At 47.2% G+C, this 16,946-nt stretch overlaps 1 protein-coding gene and 1 long non-coding RNA gene across 2 annotated transcripts; both read left to right on the forward strand.

Annotated features, from left to right (window-relative positions):
* The first annotated feature begins 1,315 nt into the window (after nt 1-1,315).
* Nucleotides 1,316-5,824, forward strand: LOC128137512 (uncharacterized). Its single transcript, XR_008233714.1, has 2 exons — nt 1,316-1,716; nt 2,894-5,824. It is a non-coding gene; the product is annotated as an uncharacterized LOC128137512 (long non-coding RNA).
* Nucleotides 5,825-8,119: 2,295 nt separating this feature from the next.
* Nucleotides 8,120-9,678, forward strand: EMC4 (ER membrane protein complex subunit 4). The gene is made up of 5 exons (XM_052777035.1): nt 8,120-8,222; nt 8,328-8,427; nt 8,600-8,753; nt 9,309-9,469; nt 9,595-9,678. Exons 1-5 carry the CDS (start codon nt 8,146-8,148, stop codon nt 9,628-9,630), a joined length of 528 nt encoding a protein of 175 aa, XP_052632995.1. The 5' UTR covers nt 8,120-8,145; the 3' UTR covers nt 9,631-9,678.
* Nucleotides 9,679-16,946: the final 7,268 nt, after the last annotated feature.

The raw sequence follows: 16,946 nt of genomic DNA on the forward strand, positions 1-16,946 counted from the left end.
GTATTTTCTACACTCCTGTCTTGTTGAGGAGGGGGAATGATAAAGTGGCTTGGTGGGCACCTGTCGGCCAGCCAAGGTCAACCCACCACAGTTTCCTTCTGTCAGGCTCCCTGTCCCTATTTTTTAAATCTTGCCTATGTTTCTTGTATGCCATTGCTTTTGAAACTTTCTTTCTACCTCTCCATCCCTATTTAAATTCTTGCATGTTTCTTAAACGCAGTTGCTTTTTAAATTTTCTTGCCACCTTTCCCTCTGTCTCCTTGACCTTATTTTAATTTCTTGCCTGTGTTTCTTGTACCCTGATGCTTTTCAAATTTCCTTCTTATGTCTCCCTCTATGCAGCTCCGTGTACCTACTTTTTGATTCTTGTATCCTGTTGCTTTAAAAATTTTCTGTCTCCCTCTATCCATCTCCCTGTCTCTAGTTCTTAACTCTTCCCTATCTGTCCTGTACCCTGTCACTTCTTACATTTTCTTTCTATATCTCCCTCTTTCTATCTCCCTGTGCCTGTTTGTTAGTTCTTGGCTATGTTTCTTGTATGCTGTTGCTTTTCGAAATTTTTCTATGTCTACCTGGCTCCCTGTTTCTATTTTCTAGTTCTTGCCGTTTCTTCTTTCCTATCACTTTAGAATTTTTCCCTGTCCCTTGTCCTGTCTCTCTCTTGTTGTCCTGCCAGTCCCTTCCCCTTCTCTCCTCTGCTTCCTGTTATTTATTCCTCCATCTCCCCATCCCTGTTGTTTTGCTCAGTCTCTCTGCTCTTCTCTCTCTACACCCTTTTCCTGCTCCTCATCCCTCTCTTGTTCCCAGCATCCCATTTTCTGGCTCCCTGTCTCGCACCTCTATGTCCCTCTGTCCTTCCTCCTGTTTTTCTCTTCCCTTTTATGCCCCCCGTCCTGCTGCCTCTGGGCACTGAGCCTTGTAGCCAACTCAGTGCCAGGATTTCTTATGTGCGTTAATGAATAAATTTTTCCTGCCTCCTCTGTGTCCCTGGATGTGGGTAGGTGCAGGGGTGGGGGTGATGTGCTGTGGGGCTTTGGCAATGGCCCCTGTTCCCGATGGGCTCCAGCTGGGGCTGGAGCTACGACAGCCCCAGCTGTGGCCAGTGAGGCTGAGGATGGGGCTGGTCCTGCTGTGTGACGGCTCCAGCTGTAAAGGGGGCTGCCTGGGCAAGCCTGCCTGAGGGAGCTGATGGAGGGGAACTGGCTGAGGAGGGAATCCAAGGGGGTCCTGCTGGCAGGTGCCTCCAGCAAGTAATGGCCAGTCACTGTGGCAAGGAAGGATCCCTCTGAGCTGTCCCCAGCCTCTCTGTTGCCCAGTACACTATTGCCTTTTAAATTTTTAGTATGTCTCTCTCTAACCAGCTGCTTCTCCCTGTTTTTCATTTTTTTCCGCACCACCTTGTACCCTGTTACTTTTTAAATTTAATTTCTATGTCTTCCCCTAACTCAGGGGGAAGTTGAGGAGGATTCAGAAATGCTGGTAGCACCTGGACTGAGAGCCCCAAGGTGGGAATTTGAGCTTTATAAGAAGGAATCTGAGGATGAGAGTGATGAAAGTACTGGTGAAGCTTCTGGTCACACTCTGGTAGCTGAACGGACTCGGAGTAGGCAGGCTGTTGGGAATGATGGACCGCTTGTGGTAAAAGTTCCATTTTCAATTTCAGATTTGAATAATTGGAAAGCTGCTGCAGGAAATTATCGGGTTGATCCAGAAAAGGTTGCAAATGCCTTTGAAATGATGGTTAAAACGCAAAATCCAGATTGGCAGGATGTTGAAGCTATTTTACAGGTGGTGTTTGATGGTACAGAAGAAGACATGGTTCATAGGGCTACGAGAACTCAGATTCAGGCACAGTTAGCCTCAGGGACGTTGCAAGGACAAGTAGAGAATCATTTCCCTTCCGCCGATCCTGGGTGGGATCCTAATGATCCTAGGGATAGATGGATGTTAGCACAACATCAGAAGTGGGTGTTGTTTGGAATACAAAATGCAATGCTGAAAGCTATAAATTGGTCTAAATTGTATGAGATTAAGCAGGATAGGAAAGAGTCACCGACTGATTTTTTTGAATAAACTAAAGGAGGCGGCTTGGAAATGTACTACTCTAGATATTGAATCAGAAAAAAGAAAAAGTCAGTTGGCAACTTTGTTGGGCAATCATCTGATGATACTCGGAAGAAGTTACAAAAGTTGTAAGGAGCAGAGGCTAGAGATATCAGAAAGATGTTGGACATTGCTTGGATAGTGTATAGGAATAGGGATCAACAGAAGGAAAGAGGGAATGCGAGATTAATGGATGCTCAAGAGTATGCAAGTGTCTCGGAGGGGAGTAAGGGGAGGATCAAGAGGTGGTTTTAGAGGAAGAGGCAGAGGATGAGGAGTACCAAACCTGACTGTGGGACAGAATCAGTGTGCATATTGTAAGAGGGAGGGTCATTAGAAAAATGAACGTCCTTCCTTGCTGGAATCAAAAGGAGTGGGGGCACCTGTGCTAGCAAAAGAGGATGAGGATTGAAGGGGACCGGAGGACTCTTCCCCAGCAGAGCCTCTGGTTATAATTAAGCTGGGGAATGAGGAGGTGGAGTGTTTGATAGATGCAGGGGCAATATATTCAGTTTTAAATACAATGCAACATGAATTAGGGACTGACTCAGTAAGAATTATTGGTGCGACAGGAATCTCAGAGCGGAGGCCATTTTTTAAACCTTTGAAGTTCAAAATTGGAAAACAATGGGTTACACACCAATTTCTTTATTTACCAGGTGCACCTAAACCATTGATAGGCCGAGATTTGTTAGAAAAACTTGAAGCAGAAATAAAATTTAAGGAGGGGGAAGTAGAAGTATTGATACCAGAATCAAAATATATCCAAGCATCAGTATTTTTGTTACAGGAAGATAAACCAGTGAGTGGAGAAATACCTACAGAAGTGGAAGAGGCAGTAATTCCCTTTGTCTGGGCTGGAGAAGTACCTGGAAGGTCGAAAAGAGCTGATCCTGTAAGAATAGATTTAAAGCCAGAATCGGCACTGGTAAGGTTGAAACAGTACCCTATGAAAATTGAAGCTAAATTGGGATTATTACCATTGATACAAAAGTTTTTAAAATATGGATTGTTAAAGGAGTGTGAGTCTAAGTATAACACCGCAATTCTGCCAGTGAAAAAGGTAGATGGAAAAACGTACAGATTAGTTCAAGATTTAAGGTCTATCAATCAAATAGTACAGGATATATATCCTGTGGTTGCAAATCCATACACCTTACTGACAACCCTGACAGAAAAGCAGGGTTGCTTTGCAGTATTGGATTTAAAAGATGCCTTTTTTCTGCATCCCGCTTGCCTTTGAAAGTCAGGAGATGTTTGATGTTTGGTTTTGAGTGGGAAAATCCAGAGATGGGAAGGCAAACTCAATATACCTGGACTGTACTGCCACAGGGGTTTAAAAATAGCCGCACTATTTTTGGAAATCAGCTTGCTAAAGAACTCAAAATTTGTCAAACTGAAAACAGAGAGGGTGTTATGTTACAATATGTAGATGATATTCTATTGGCAGGAGAAACTCCTGAAGAATGTTTGAAATTAACTATAAGTCTTTTGAACTTTCTCGGAATGAGTGGTTATCAAGTGTCAAAGGAGAAGGCCCAGATAGCTCAAGAAACCGTGATGTACCTGGGCTTTGAAGTCCTTAAAAGTCACCGACAACTATCTGCGGAAAGGAAAGAAGCTATTTGTCGACTTCCAGAGCCAAGCACGCTTCGAGAGCTGCAAACCTTCTTAGGAATGACAGGATGGTGTTGTCTGTGGATTGATGAGTATGGGCTATTGGTGAAACCATTATATGAGATACTGAAAACCTCCTCAAATAATTGTTTAAAATGGACTGAGGAAGGAAGAGCTGCTTTCAAAAATCTTAAACAAGCATTACTGAAAGCACCTGCGCTTGCTTTACCCAATTTGGTGAAACTTTTTATTTGTCCATGAACAAAGAGGAATAGCATTGGGAGTACTGACCCAACTTCTTGGACCTTTGCGTCGAGCAGTAGCATATTTCTCTAAGCAATTAGATATTGTAAGTCAAGGATGGCCTGGCTGCCTAAAAGCTGTTGCAGCTACTGTGATATTAATACAGGAAGCTCGGAAGTTTACCCTGGGTCAGGAGATTACTGTATATGTACCACATATGGTAATCACAGTATTAGAACAAAAAGGGGGACATTGGTTAGCTCCAAGCCAAATGATAAAATACAAGTGATTCTGCTAGAGCAAGATGATACACAGCTTAAGACAACAATGGTTGTGAATCCTGCTACTTTCCTAGCGACAGAACAGGTGGAAGAGAATCTGGAACATGACTGCTTACAAACCATAGAGGAAGTGTATGCCAGCAGGTCAGACTTAAAAGACACTCCCCTTGAAAATCCAGACTTAGAATTATATACTGATGGGAGAAGTTTTGTTCAAAATGGAAAGCAAGTGTCTGGATGTGCAGTAACAACAATATCTTAAGTAATGGAAGCACGAGGCCTATCATCAAAAGTATCCGCACAAAAAGCTGAAGTAATTGCTCTCACTAGAGCTTTGGACTTGGGTAAAGGGAAACGTGTAAATATATGGACAGACTCAAAATATGTATTTGGAGTGATACATGCCCATGGGGCCATATGGAAGGAGAGAGGCCTATTGACTACACAAGGAACAACAATAAAGCATGAAGAAGAGATCTTCAAACTTTTAGAAAGTATCCAAGCTCCTGCTGAAGTAGCTGTAACGTATTGCAAAGCCCACCAGTCTGCATCAACCACTCAAAATCAGGGAAATAAACTAGCCGATTGGGCTGCAAAAAGGGCTGCAGAAAAAGGCATACAAGTGGAAACTTTTGTCATAACTCCGGAATGGAAAATAGTGTTGCCAGATAAACCCCTATATGATAAACAAGACTTGAAATTAATTGAGACCTTAAAAGCAGAAAAACAAGCAGATGGATGGGCGGTCACACCATTGGGCCTAGTGGTAGTTCCCTACTCCCTCATGAATGAATCGATGAGAAAAGAACATTACTCTGTTCATTGGGGAACTGAGAATTTGTAAAAACATTTACAGAAATCGATTATTAGTAAGAACATGGTAGAAAGCGTATGAGCTGTAACTGAAAGATATGAAGTGTGCTGTAAAAATAATCCCAAAACACAGAATAGAATTCATTTCGCGAAAATAACTGAGGGAAGAGCACCTGGTGAATACTGGCAAATTGACTTTACTGAATTACCCAGGACAAGAGGATTGAAATATTTATTAGTCTTTGTAGACACATATACTGGGTAGCCTGAAGCCTTTCCATGTCGCACCAATAAAGCTCGAGAAGTTTTAAAAATTTTATTAAAAGAAATAATTCCTAGATTCAGAATACCTTTTGGGATGTCGTCAGATAGGGGTCCTCATTTCAGAGCAAAAATAATTATGGAATTGGCTAAAATGTTAAATATTGCTTGGGACCCACATACACCTTATAGACCTCAAGCTAGTGGGAAAGTTGAGAGAATGAATTATACTCTCAAAACGCAAAGGAGTAAACTGTGTCAGGGAACTTCAATGGATTGGGCACAAGTTTTACCCTTAGCTTTGTTAAGAATTAGAATACAACCTAGGGCAGACAACGTTTGAGCCCCTATGAATTGTTATATGGAAGGCCATATCAGACTCCTGGACTACCAGCAGAGATGAGAATACAAGGAGAAAGTGATGTAGCCAATTATTTAATTGCTTTGGGAAAAACTCTGCAAGAATTAAACATGTATGTGGAGTTGAATAAATCTCTGAATCTTGATTCACCAGTTCGTCCGTTTCAATCTGGAGATTGGGTTTATCTCAAGCCCCCAAGAAATAAAAATTAAAAAAGAAAAAAAACCCAAGAAGTCAAAACCAACCCTAAATTAAAAAAACAAACAAAAAAAGAAATCAAAATAACACCCCCCAAGAACTAAAACATATGCCAAAAAAAAAAGTCTTCCCAAGAAAAAAACACCCCAGGAAGAAAAAAGAAAAAAAGCAACCCCAAGAGATCAAAATAATCCAAGAACTTAAAAAAAAAAGGAAAAAAGAAAAAAGAAAAAAATTAATAAACACCCCAAGAAATCAAAACAACTCCCTGTCATGAATGGGCAATTTAGATCGCTTAATGAACCATTGTCAAAGGTATTAGCAAAAGTGGTTTTATTGAAATATGATGTTGTAAAACTGTGACTTAACAAAGTTCAATGGCAAGGTTTGCTGTATTACGGTACTGCACAATCATTTGAACAGTGATTCAAAACTACCAAGGCAGAGTCAAAGTTACCAAGAAAAAAATCAAAGTTAACAAGACAAAAATCAAAGTTAACACGACATAAATCATAGTTACCATAATACAAAGTTATGCACGATATCGGCCACTTACCAAAGATCTGCCGTTGGTGAAAGGTCTCTCTGCCTCAAGGAGCAACCCTGACAAGGCGTCCCACCTCAAGGGGAGATCACTACCATGCAGCCAGGCTGCTTCGCTGGGAGAGCTCAGAGAAGGCTCAGTTTAGGCTGTCATCTTTATGGAATAAAGTGTTTGGCTTGTAGTCAAATTACATGCAATGGGAAAGGTATGCATGAGATTCCTTGTACTCACAACTTTTGTTCTTTGGTAAATGAGTCTTGGAAAAGCCACCTCCTGTTCATGTGTTCATCGCATGATCGGCGTTCCATGCTCACTGCATCGCTCTGCTCCTTTGTTGGTTTTCAGAGAACAGAGTGGAACTAGGGAAGTTCTTTGCCCATTTATGGCTCAGGCCTTTACCTCCTTTGGAACCTGTAACAAACTACCACTAGTTTGGTTAAGGAATTGAGAGCATCTGTCACACTCCCCAAGAAATAAATTAAAAAACCAAAACCAAAACAAAAAACAAAACACCCCCAAGAAATCAAAATAAGCCTGATCCCGAAAAGCCGGCTGAAGAAACTCTCTAAGACTCGTTTTGGAGTTTTAGAAAGCAGGCATTCTTTATTGCAGCGCTGGATGCACGGGGGATAGATAATTACACCTAGCGTGCATGCCACAGCTTCAGCACAAAGAGGTTACATGGAGTAACAATTGCATATTAATCAGATTAGTATACATATACATAAAAATTATTGTAACTGATTATCATAGTACTGCCTACATCCGATCATGCGCAATGAAGAACCCATCTGAGTCGAAGGGCTGCTTTTATGACCACCGACCCATTTGAAGTTCTTGCTGGCTGTCCTTGAAGTCTTTATTCTTGTCCTTGTTCTTTGATCTTGAAGCTTAACGCAGTTTCAATCAATCACACGTGGTCAGTTTCAACATTGTTCTCATCTAGCATACAGGAACATCTAGTCATAAGCGCAAAGAACTGCAAAACTTATGCATAACTACCTCTAGTAGTTAATTGCTTGGCTATACTTTTGCCTATTGTTTCAATCATAGTGTTAGTATAAGATTTCTAGTAATTATTTACCAAATCTCACTTTTACAGTCACCTAGCAGCAAACCAGTTTCCATAGAAGGTACATAATATTAAAACCATCAAAATATTTAGACATACCATAGAGAATGTATGGAAATATGCTATCAAGCCCTGCAAGAAGCTAAAAAAAAAAAAACCAAAACCCAACACCAAGGGAGAACCAAAAACCACCCTGAAGCAGTCAAAAAAACACAGACCAAAGAAATAAATAATAAAAAAAAATCAAAATCACCCCCCCAAAAGATTTAAGAGTAAACCAAAGAGAAAATCAACCCCAAGAACTTATGAGGAAAGAAAACCCCCAAACCACCACAGGGATGCTGGGGGGGGGGGAGAAAAACCGGCTCCCGGCGGAACCCGCGTCCCTCCACCATAGTTCCGGGGTGGGAAACGTACCGAGGGGGCTGTGGGGGGTTGCTGCGAGGAAGGAGGCCGCTATGGGATTGCCGTGGGGCTTCTGTGGGGTTCCCTATGGGGCCGCTATGGGGTAGGCCGTTGCTATGGCGTTGCTATGGGGCAGGGAGCCCTGCGTGGGGCCCCAGGAGCACGGGCCCTCCTCACGTGACCGCCCCCTCACGTGACCGCCCCCTCACGTGACTGCCCTCCTTTTCCGCCTTCGGGCGCTCGCAAGATGGCGGCGGCGGCGGCGGCGGTGCGGGGACGGCGCTTCAAGTGGTCGCTGGAGTTGGCGGCGGCGCCGGGGGGGCGGTGAGGCCCTGGGGGGTGTGTGTGTTTTTGTGTGTGTGTGTGAGGGGATTTGGGGGGTCCAGGTGTCTCCCCAGCCTCACCCCCTCCCCTTTCTGTCTCCCCCAGGCCCCGCGGAGCCGCCGAGGGCCGCGGGCCGCTGGGGTTCGCCGAGCGACAGCTGGGGGAGGGCGGCGTCCACGAAAGCGACAAAATCCTCATGGAGAAGGTGGGCTGGGGGGAAGGGGGGGGAAGGAGGGACACCCCCCCCTCCCCGGACGCCTGGGTCCACCATGGGAGGGATGGTCGGTGTCCCAGATGCCTGGGTCCCGTACGAGGGTGGTGTCCGTCCGTCCGTCCCCCTTACATCCCGGAATCCTGGGTTCCCTCTTTCCGTGCAGCGCTGCTGGGACGTGGCCCTGGCACCACTGAAGCAGATCCCGATGAACCTGTTCATCATGTATATGGCCGGCAACACCATCTCCATCTTCCCTGCCATGATGGTCTGCATGATGGGCTGGCGCCCGCTGCAGGCCCTCATGTCCCTCTCTGCCAGTGAGTACAACCCCATGCTACAGCCCCCCATGGGTGACAGCTCTCTGGGTGTCCCCCCACGGCCATCCCGTGCTGTGCGACAGTTGCCCTCCATACCTGTGGTGGTCCCCAGCCCTGCATCTCCCCCTGCAACAGTTGTCCCCACGTGTCCCCCAACAGTCATCCCTACAACAGCCCCCGCCATGCATGTCCCCCTGCAACAGTTGCCCTCACGCATCCCCCAGCAGTTGTCCCTACAATGGTCACCCCCACATCAATTTCCCCACATGTCCCTGAACAGTTTCCCTCCATGTCAGTTGTTCCTGTGCGTCTGCCAGCAGACCCACGCGTCGCTCACCCCCATGCATACCCCTACCGTTGCCCCTGTGACAGTCGCCCCATGTCAGTCACTCCTGCATGTCCCCCAACAGCCACCCCCATGCCATCCACCCTGCGCTTCCCCCACCACTCTTTCCCATGATGCTCCCCTGCCACTCCCCACCCATCACTACCCCACAGTGCCAGGTGTGCAGCGTGTGGGTGACAGTGACAAGTCCCACCCTGTCCCCACCACAGCACTGAAGGCACTGGAGAGCTCGAGCCGGCGGGCACTGCAGGGGCTGGTGTTCCTGGTGGGCAATGGGCTGGGGCTGGCGCTGGCCCTCTACAAGTGCCAGGCCATGGGGCTGCTGCCCACCCGCCCCTCTGACTGGCTGGCCTTCGTCGCCCCCCCACAGGTGCGCCCTGAAGCCGGGGTTCCCCGTGCCCTGCCCCATCCCCGCTGCCCTGGACGCCAGGGTTCCCCCTGGCCTGGACACCAGGGTCCCCTCACTCACCGCCTTTCTCTCTTTTCCCTTGGCAGCGCATGGAGTTCACTGGGGGGGGCCTGATCCTGTGACCAGTGTGTCCACCCACCAATAAAGGCAATGGCAGGCTGGTGATGTTATTTTTGCAGGGAGTTCCGAGAGTTTGGGGGGGTCAGCCCAAGGAGGCACCGGGATGGGTCAGAGAGAAAACTGTTTATTGGTGGCTTATGCTGGGAGCACTGGGGCCCGTACTGGGAGTGCACTGGAGGAGCACTGAAGCGAGTACTGGGAGTGCCCTCGGAGCCTTGGGGGCCACTCATGGAGCACACTGGAGCTGCGCTCGGAGCCTTGGGGCCCATACTGGGAGCCTTAGGGCCTGTACTGGGAGCACTGGGAGTGTACTGGGAGCCTTGGGGCCTGTAGTGGGTGTGCACTGGAGCTGCATGCGGAGCCTCAGAGCCCATACTGGGAGCCTTAGGGCTTGTACTGGAAGACTTGGGGGCCACACTGGGAGTGCACTGGAGCTGCGCTCGGAGACTCAGGGCCCATACTGGGAGCCTTAGGGTGCGAACACTGGGAGTCCACTGGGAGCCTTGGGGCCCATACTGGGCTGGCACTCAGAGAGCTGCAGGCCAGGCTGGCACTGTACTGGGAACACTGGGTCCATACTGGGACCATACTGGGATCTTGGTTTAACTGTAGCTCAGGCAGGCATCATACTGAGAGCACTGGGCCCACACTGGGAGTGTTGGGGCCATACTGGGATCCTACTTGAAAAGCTGCGACCCAGACTGGCATTGTACTGATAACATTGGTGCTATACTGGAAGCACTGGGTCCATACCAGGAGTGTGGCAGCCCATTCTGGGATCATGCCTGAAGACCTGTGGCTTAGGCTGGCATCATACTGGGAGCACTGGTGCTATACTGGGATCATACTCAGAGCTGTGGCCCAGACTGGCATTGTACTGGGAGCACTGGGGCTGGTACTAGAAAGCTGGGCCCATACAGGGGTGGTGGTGGGTTAGCCAGGGCAGTGCGTGTGTGGTACTGGGATGTACTTGGCCATACTGGTGCGCTCAGGGGCCGGGGGGGTCCCTACCGCCTACGCCCCCAGCCCCTTCCCTCAGCACCCCCAGGAACTCCAGGTCTGACCCATGGCTGACCCCTAAGTACCCCCACTGCCCTGTAACTGCCCCCAGTTTCCCCCAGCTGCCCCACACCTGCCCCATAACTGCCCCCCAATTCTCCCATCTCCCAACTGTCCCAAAACTGCCCCACACCTGTCCAAATGCCCCCAAACTACCCCCGATTTCCCCCAAGTGCCCCATAAGCGTTCCCCCATTTGCCCCCCAGCTGCTCCATAGCTGCCCTCCCTGCCCCATAACCACCCCCAGATTCCACCCACTGCCTCATTTTTGCTTTTTTTGCCCCATTTTGCCTCAGTTTTCCCTGGGTTTGCCCCATTTTTGCCCTGTTTGCCCCAGTTTTGCTCTTCTGCCCCGTTTTGCCCATTTTCGCCCCTTTTCCTCCTATTTCTTTTTGGTGTTGGCCCACTTTTTCCTTGTTTTCCCCCATTTTTCCCTGCTTTTGTCCCATTTGCCCTGTTTTGGACTATTCCCCTCATTCTTGCCCCAACCCCCATACCTCGCTGGTTTTGCCCGTCACCTTATTTTTGCCTTTTTTTCCCTGGCTTTGACCCGTTTTGCCTCCTTTGTGCCCTGTGTCCTCCCTCCTGTTCCCTTATTTTTCCCCAGTTTTTCCCATTTCTTCTCTGTTTCCATGATTTCGCTTTTTCTCCCTCTTCCATTTTTTCCTCGTTTTGCTCCATTTCTACCATTTCTCCCCCTTCTCCCCATTCCCGACCCACTTCCCCACATTTTCCCCCATTTTCCTACAATTTCCCCTCAAGGTTTCTCCTCTCCTGTTTTCCCCTGGGTTTTGCCTGTTTCTGCCCCATATCCCTATTTTACCCTGTTTTTTCCCCCATTTCCCTGGTTTTCTCCCAACTTTTTGCTAATTTGTGCCCCGTTTTTCCCCATTTCATTTTTTCCCCATTTTTCCCTTTTCCTTTGTTTTTTTCCCCGTTTTCACTCATTTTTGCCCCCCCCCCCTCCCCCCCCGGGCTCCAGCCTGTGTCTCCCAGTGACTCCCAGTACAGCCTAGATCCCTCCCTTCCAATTTGGACCAGTGCCTCCTAGTGAGTCCCAGTACAGCCCAGTGCCCTCCCCAGGGCTCCCAGTATGATCCAGGGCCCCACAGTGATTCCCAGTATGGCCCAGACCCCCATCCCAGTATATCCCACTGCCCTTCCAGTGCTTCCCAGTACACCCCAATGCCTCCCAGTGCCCTCCCAGGGCACCCCAGTCCCCCCAGTGGCACTCACAGGCTGGGGCCCTGGTGGGGGGGTGCCCCCCCCCCCATGAAGGGGGCCTGTGATGGGGCAGGGCCTCCCTTTGACATCATCAGCGGGGTCACATATGATGTCATACCAGGGAAGTTCCTACTGACTGGAAAAGGGGAAACATAATCCATGCATAACCTGTATAAATTTCAGAGATCTAGACGGACTGTGGCCATTGCCCAGAGTAGTTGTGGATGCCCCATCATTGGAAGTGTTCAAGGTCAGGTTGCAAGGGTCTTTGAGCAACTTGACCTAGTGAAAGATGTCCCTGCCCATGGCAGGAGGGTTGGACTGGATGATCTTTAAAGGTCCCTTCCAACCCAAACCGTTCTGTGATTCTCTCTGTATATGTGTATGTCAAGTTACTACAAAACTACTACCAAGAAGCAAGTGTATAGATATTTCAAGTTATTACAAAAATTATCACTACTAAAGAAAGCAAGTGTATGTATATTTCATTATTAGCAGCACTACTAAAGTAGCAAGGATACATATTTCAATATTAGCAGCAAGTATACTTATGAGTAATTACTTACATGTGTGCCTCTAAATATATTCAAAGTAATTCCAGTACGGTGTTCATCAAACCGGTCCCAGGGGAGACGCCAGTCAACAACAAAGTTTCACTTCAGATGTCATCAGCCTCTCAGAGTCTGCAGTAAGCCAGGCATCCCTGGCCAGGGTCCAGTCTGTGGAGATCTTGTAGGAAAAGTTTGCACAGGGAGAGTGCCTGGGGAGAGGCTCCATTCTGGTTAGAAAGCAAGTAATTTTTATATCCCGGAGACGTAAGAGGGTATAGGACACCACCACCTGCAGCAGCCAATAGATGTTGCTAACTTCTGTTTTTCACATGGGACTGCCAATAGACAATGTTCTTTTTTATTGTCTCAGATGAGTTTCGACTTTTTGCAGACTGTTTTTCTGTTCTTCCATCTGAAACAGCCAACAGTTGTCACCAATTCCTCCTTTCCCAGACTGTTTTCCACCTTTTTGACTGTTTTTCACCTGTCTAGATGATAAGTAGTTTCTGGGTTTTGCCCTTATTGATGGGATGATAATGACATCTCAGGATGTCTCCAGTTTTGAGGTACCCAGCTGCACTTCAGAGATGTCAGCTGTGCTTCTCAGGGATGCTCCGGGTTCCCAGGCTGGCTGGCATTTTCTCTGTCAGTGTTTTAACAGATATCTTCTGTCAGTATTTTTCTTCATTACAACCAGGTCGCCTTTATGGCTGCTCCCATCACTACAGCCCTTGGCCTACGGCCGCTGACGGGTCACTGTGAGTGAGACTACACCATACCTGGTGCATCTCTCCTGCTTTCTAATGTGTGAGGTGGAGTAGACATCTATCTGCGTTAGGGACAGCAGTAGTGGTGTGACTTATGAGAGGGTTTGTCAGTTGAGATGCGAGGATACAGTACCAGTTTAGATAAAAATAATACACACAAGTGATTTGATGCAAGATACAACACAGAAGAGCACAAATCCAACAGCTGGGATGAGAGTAATGCCATTAAAATGTGCCATGACACATGCTCCAGGGTCTGGCAGCCAAGACCAGAGCGAAGACCAGTCTATCGGCAGAACTCTGAGCAGGGATTGTTCTTGGGCCACTTAGTGAAAGGTACAGACATGTTGCTGAATGATCTTGTTGAGGAATTTTTATGGCACCCCTTGAAGCGAATTAAACACGCTTCTGCTTAATTATGTATAAAAAAATGAAGAATGCATTAGGCAGAGTCCTACCACTGTAAGCTGTTCTACAAGGAATCTGGAAAGATGTGCCACAAGCCCATTCCCTATATCCACTTGGACCAGCACCAGTCCTGTGAGCGGCTGCATGGGGCACCTCAGCCCAGCCTCGGGTCCATTCTCCGGCCCAGCTCTGCTGCCCAAAGGTGGCCCCTGAGTGTTCCCATTCCAGGATGGCTACAAGACGATGCTGAGGCTGTTTCTTATCTCTTTCACCAAGGGAAACTTCACTCCTTTGCAGGAAGTTAATTCTATCCCTGGCATCCCTGCTGCAGGTAGGCTGCCTTGCCCTCCATGCCAGATCATTCCTCACGCAAAAATTAACCACTGCTGAGCAGTTACAATTTGAATTTCCCCTTCATTATTCACATCACATTCAATTTCTTTAGATTTGTTAGCATAAAAACAACAGGGAGTATTTATTAACAGAGAACCACCTCCCTAAGAGTCCATAAGGTAGTCTAAGGCCCAATGATTTGGATGGCCAATTGTGAGAGGAAATGAATCTCAGTCTGTAGATTCTTTAAAGGACCTGCGGTAGCTTTTTGGGTAATTTCAAGCGTAGTGGAAATATTAACGGTTGTTCTAACACAGCAAACCCCAAGTTTGGAAACAGTGCATGTACAAAGTTATGAAATTTAGTTTGTCCTGTCACTAAGGGTTTGAACACTCCATGGTTACTATGTACACGGTAATGGGTGCGTTGAAAGTTAAATGTTAAATATTTAGACCAAAATGCATAGGCATTAAGAAGTGCTATGGTACAAGTGCCTGCCTGCTGTGGTGGTAGACTTATAGGCATCAGTGCTGCAAAGACAGAACCACCCAGATGATAAAATACCCAGAGTCATTGTGATGTTGCAGAATGAAAACCATGGATTAGAGAAACACTGAATTTCATTAAGCACTCTTGGCTTAAACAGATTGTCCAAATGGGTTTACAGTCCCTACAGCCAGATATGTTTTCTGGGCCACCTGTGTCCCAATTATTGTTAGTACTCAGCCAACCATTAGTCAGCAGATTGCAGCCTGTAGAATTAGGTACAGTGAAATTACCATATCTTTGACAGTATTAACATTCTGTGTGAGATTCCAGAGTTCCAGACCATTAAAAACACCTTTGTTTGTAATTGCTGATTCATTATTACAGGTCCATGAGGTTTTTTGGTCAGAATCAATACAAGCTTGTTTCACTTCATGCCAAATTGTCAGTCAGTATGATGAACAAGATATAAGCAAAATCCAGGGAAGATAATCTGAGTTTCCAGTTGCTGATGTTGCAGTTAGGGTAACTTGAAAGAAAACACAAATCCACTTTATTCCTTTTGGAGAATAGATAGTTTGGATATCCATTGCTCAGAAGTGAGATATTTGTCACTCTGATGGTCGAGCACTTTCCACATGATGCTTCAGAGGGGTGTTTGTAATACACAACGAAAGCTTCCTTTTTGCAGATGATTAACTCGGACAGTTTGTCCAATAGATAGTTGATAATTATAATTTTCACCTTAATTTAAAGTTACACTGCAGCTTTCCAGATCAGACTACTGGTCATGGTCTGTTGGTTGTTTAAAGCAGTGACTGGGTCATTAAGATGACCGGTGACCAGGTGGAGTGCATGGAGCTCCACCTGGGGATGGATGAGGAGCTGACCAAGAGCTTATGGGTCAGGATTAAAGGGAGGGCAGGGACAGATGACATTATAGTGGGGGTCTGCTATGGGCCACTCAACCAGGAAAGCTGAGTGCATGAGAGGCCCTTTATAGACAGACAGGAGCAGCCTCACATACGCAGGCCCTGGTCCTCATGGGGGACTTCAACCACCCCAATAGCAGTTGGAGCGACAACACGGCATGGCTTTATTGCAGCACCGGGTGCACAGGGGATTGCTCCACCTATTGTGCACACCAATTCTTTCAGCAGTTGTGATTATATACAAAATGGATATACATATTCATTATTTTTTCCTGGAAGTAATTAACATATTCATCTGAATTCTGGGAACTCATTGATATATGTAAATGTCCTTGGCGCAGGCGCACTCGAGATCTTTGGTGGTCTTCAAGGTCCTCTGGTGGTCTTCGATAGTCTTCCTCACTTGTCTGGTAGTTCACCCTCTTCTAGTGATTCTGCACAGTGGGACACTTTACATGCTTGATACAACTTATCCTAAAGAACGTTCGTTAGTAACTCTACTATCTATCTTTTCTTGATTTACATTCTTTTGTCACAAACCATACTGACACACTAAGCTATCTGAAAAGGGCCTAAGGTTCTCATCTTCCCAGGGAACTGCAAGGTCGACCAAAAGCAATTTCGTCTGGTATCTTATACATTTTGCAACATACAGGTTTTCTTATCCACCACTAGTCAGCATAACAAGGCCACTCCATTATTCTCGCAACACAAGATGTAAAGCGTCTTCTATCAGGTGTGCTTTGTTCCAGTGACTGCACGGAGGCGTGGGGAGTGTGGGGCTCTGCTGTTCCCCATTCTACCCACGCATCACCCCTTAGTGCCTTGTGTCAGGTTTGGCATGGCCTCAAGCTTAGGCAGGTCTGGGCTTGGATGCCTGTGACTAGGTATGAAGCAGCTCTTCCACCCTTGTGTTCTCCATCCTGCTTCCTACTGGGCCTCCTGCAGAAGGGAGGCTGCTCGTCTGTGACAAAACATGCCCACTGCAGCTCTTCCAGCCGAGATTTGACAAAGGATCTGGTGGAAGTCTGGGGGAGCTGCCTTTTCAGCAGACTCAGAGCCTCCCTGATCATTTTCTTTGCCAAGTTTGTGCATCCCATATATTACAGTAGACCTGCACAGAAGGGAAACAGCCCAATGGGGACTGGTTGCCCAAGACTGTCATCCTACAGAGACTTGCGGAAATCTGCCAGCAGCTGGATATGCCAGGGACATCCCCCACCACCAGGGAAGGCAAAAAGAGCCAGCTCCATCCCCCAGGAGATCCCTCCACACCTCCCCATCTCTTTATCTGCCCTTTGAGGCTGAAGAAGGTGGCCTCTTCAAAGCAGGCTATCACATTTGCTTTCTTCTCCATGGAGTTCCTCAGGACCTCCACGTCGTTCAGTTTCAGAAGGGCCTTTGAGGAAGCATACAGAGAACAGATGAGCATGGGTGCAGAGCCCATGCCCAGCCCCATCCTTTCCCATTGCCTCCAGCATCCATCTTAGGAAGGGCTGTTTCTCCCCCCAGTAATGTCTGCCCTAACACAGTCACACTGGCTGTGAGCACAGGCAGC

The sequence above is a fragment of the Harpia harpyja genome, chromosome Z (assembly GCF_026419915.1).
Source record: "Harpia harpyja isolate bHarHar1 chromosome Z, bHarHar1 primary haplotype, whole genome shotgun sequence".
NCBI classification, from domain to species: Eukaryota; Metazoa; Chordata; class Aves; order Accipitriformes; family Accipitridae; genus Harpia; species Harpia harpyja.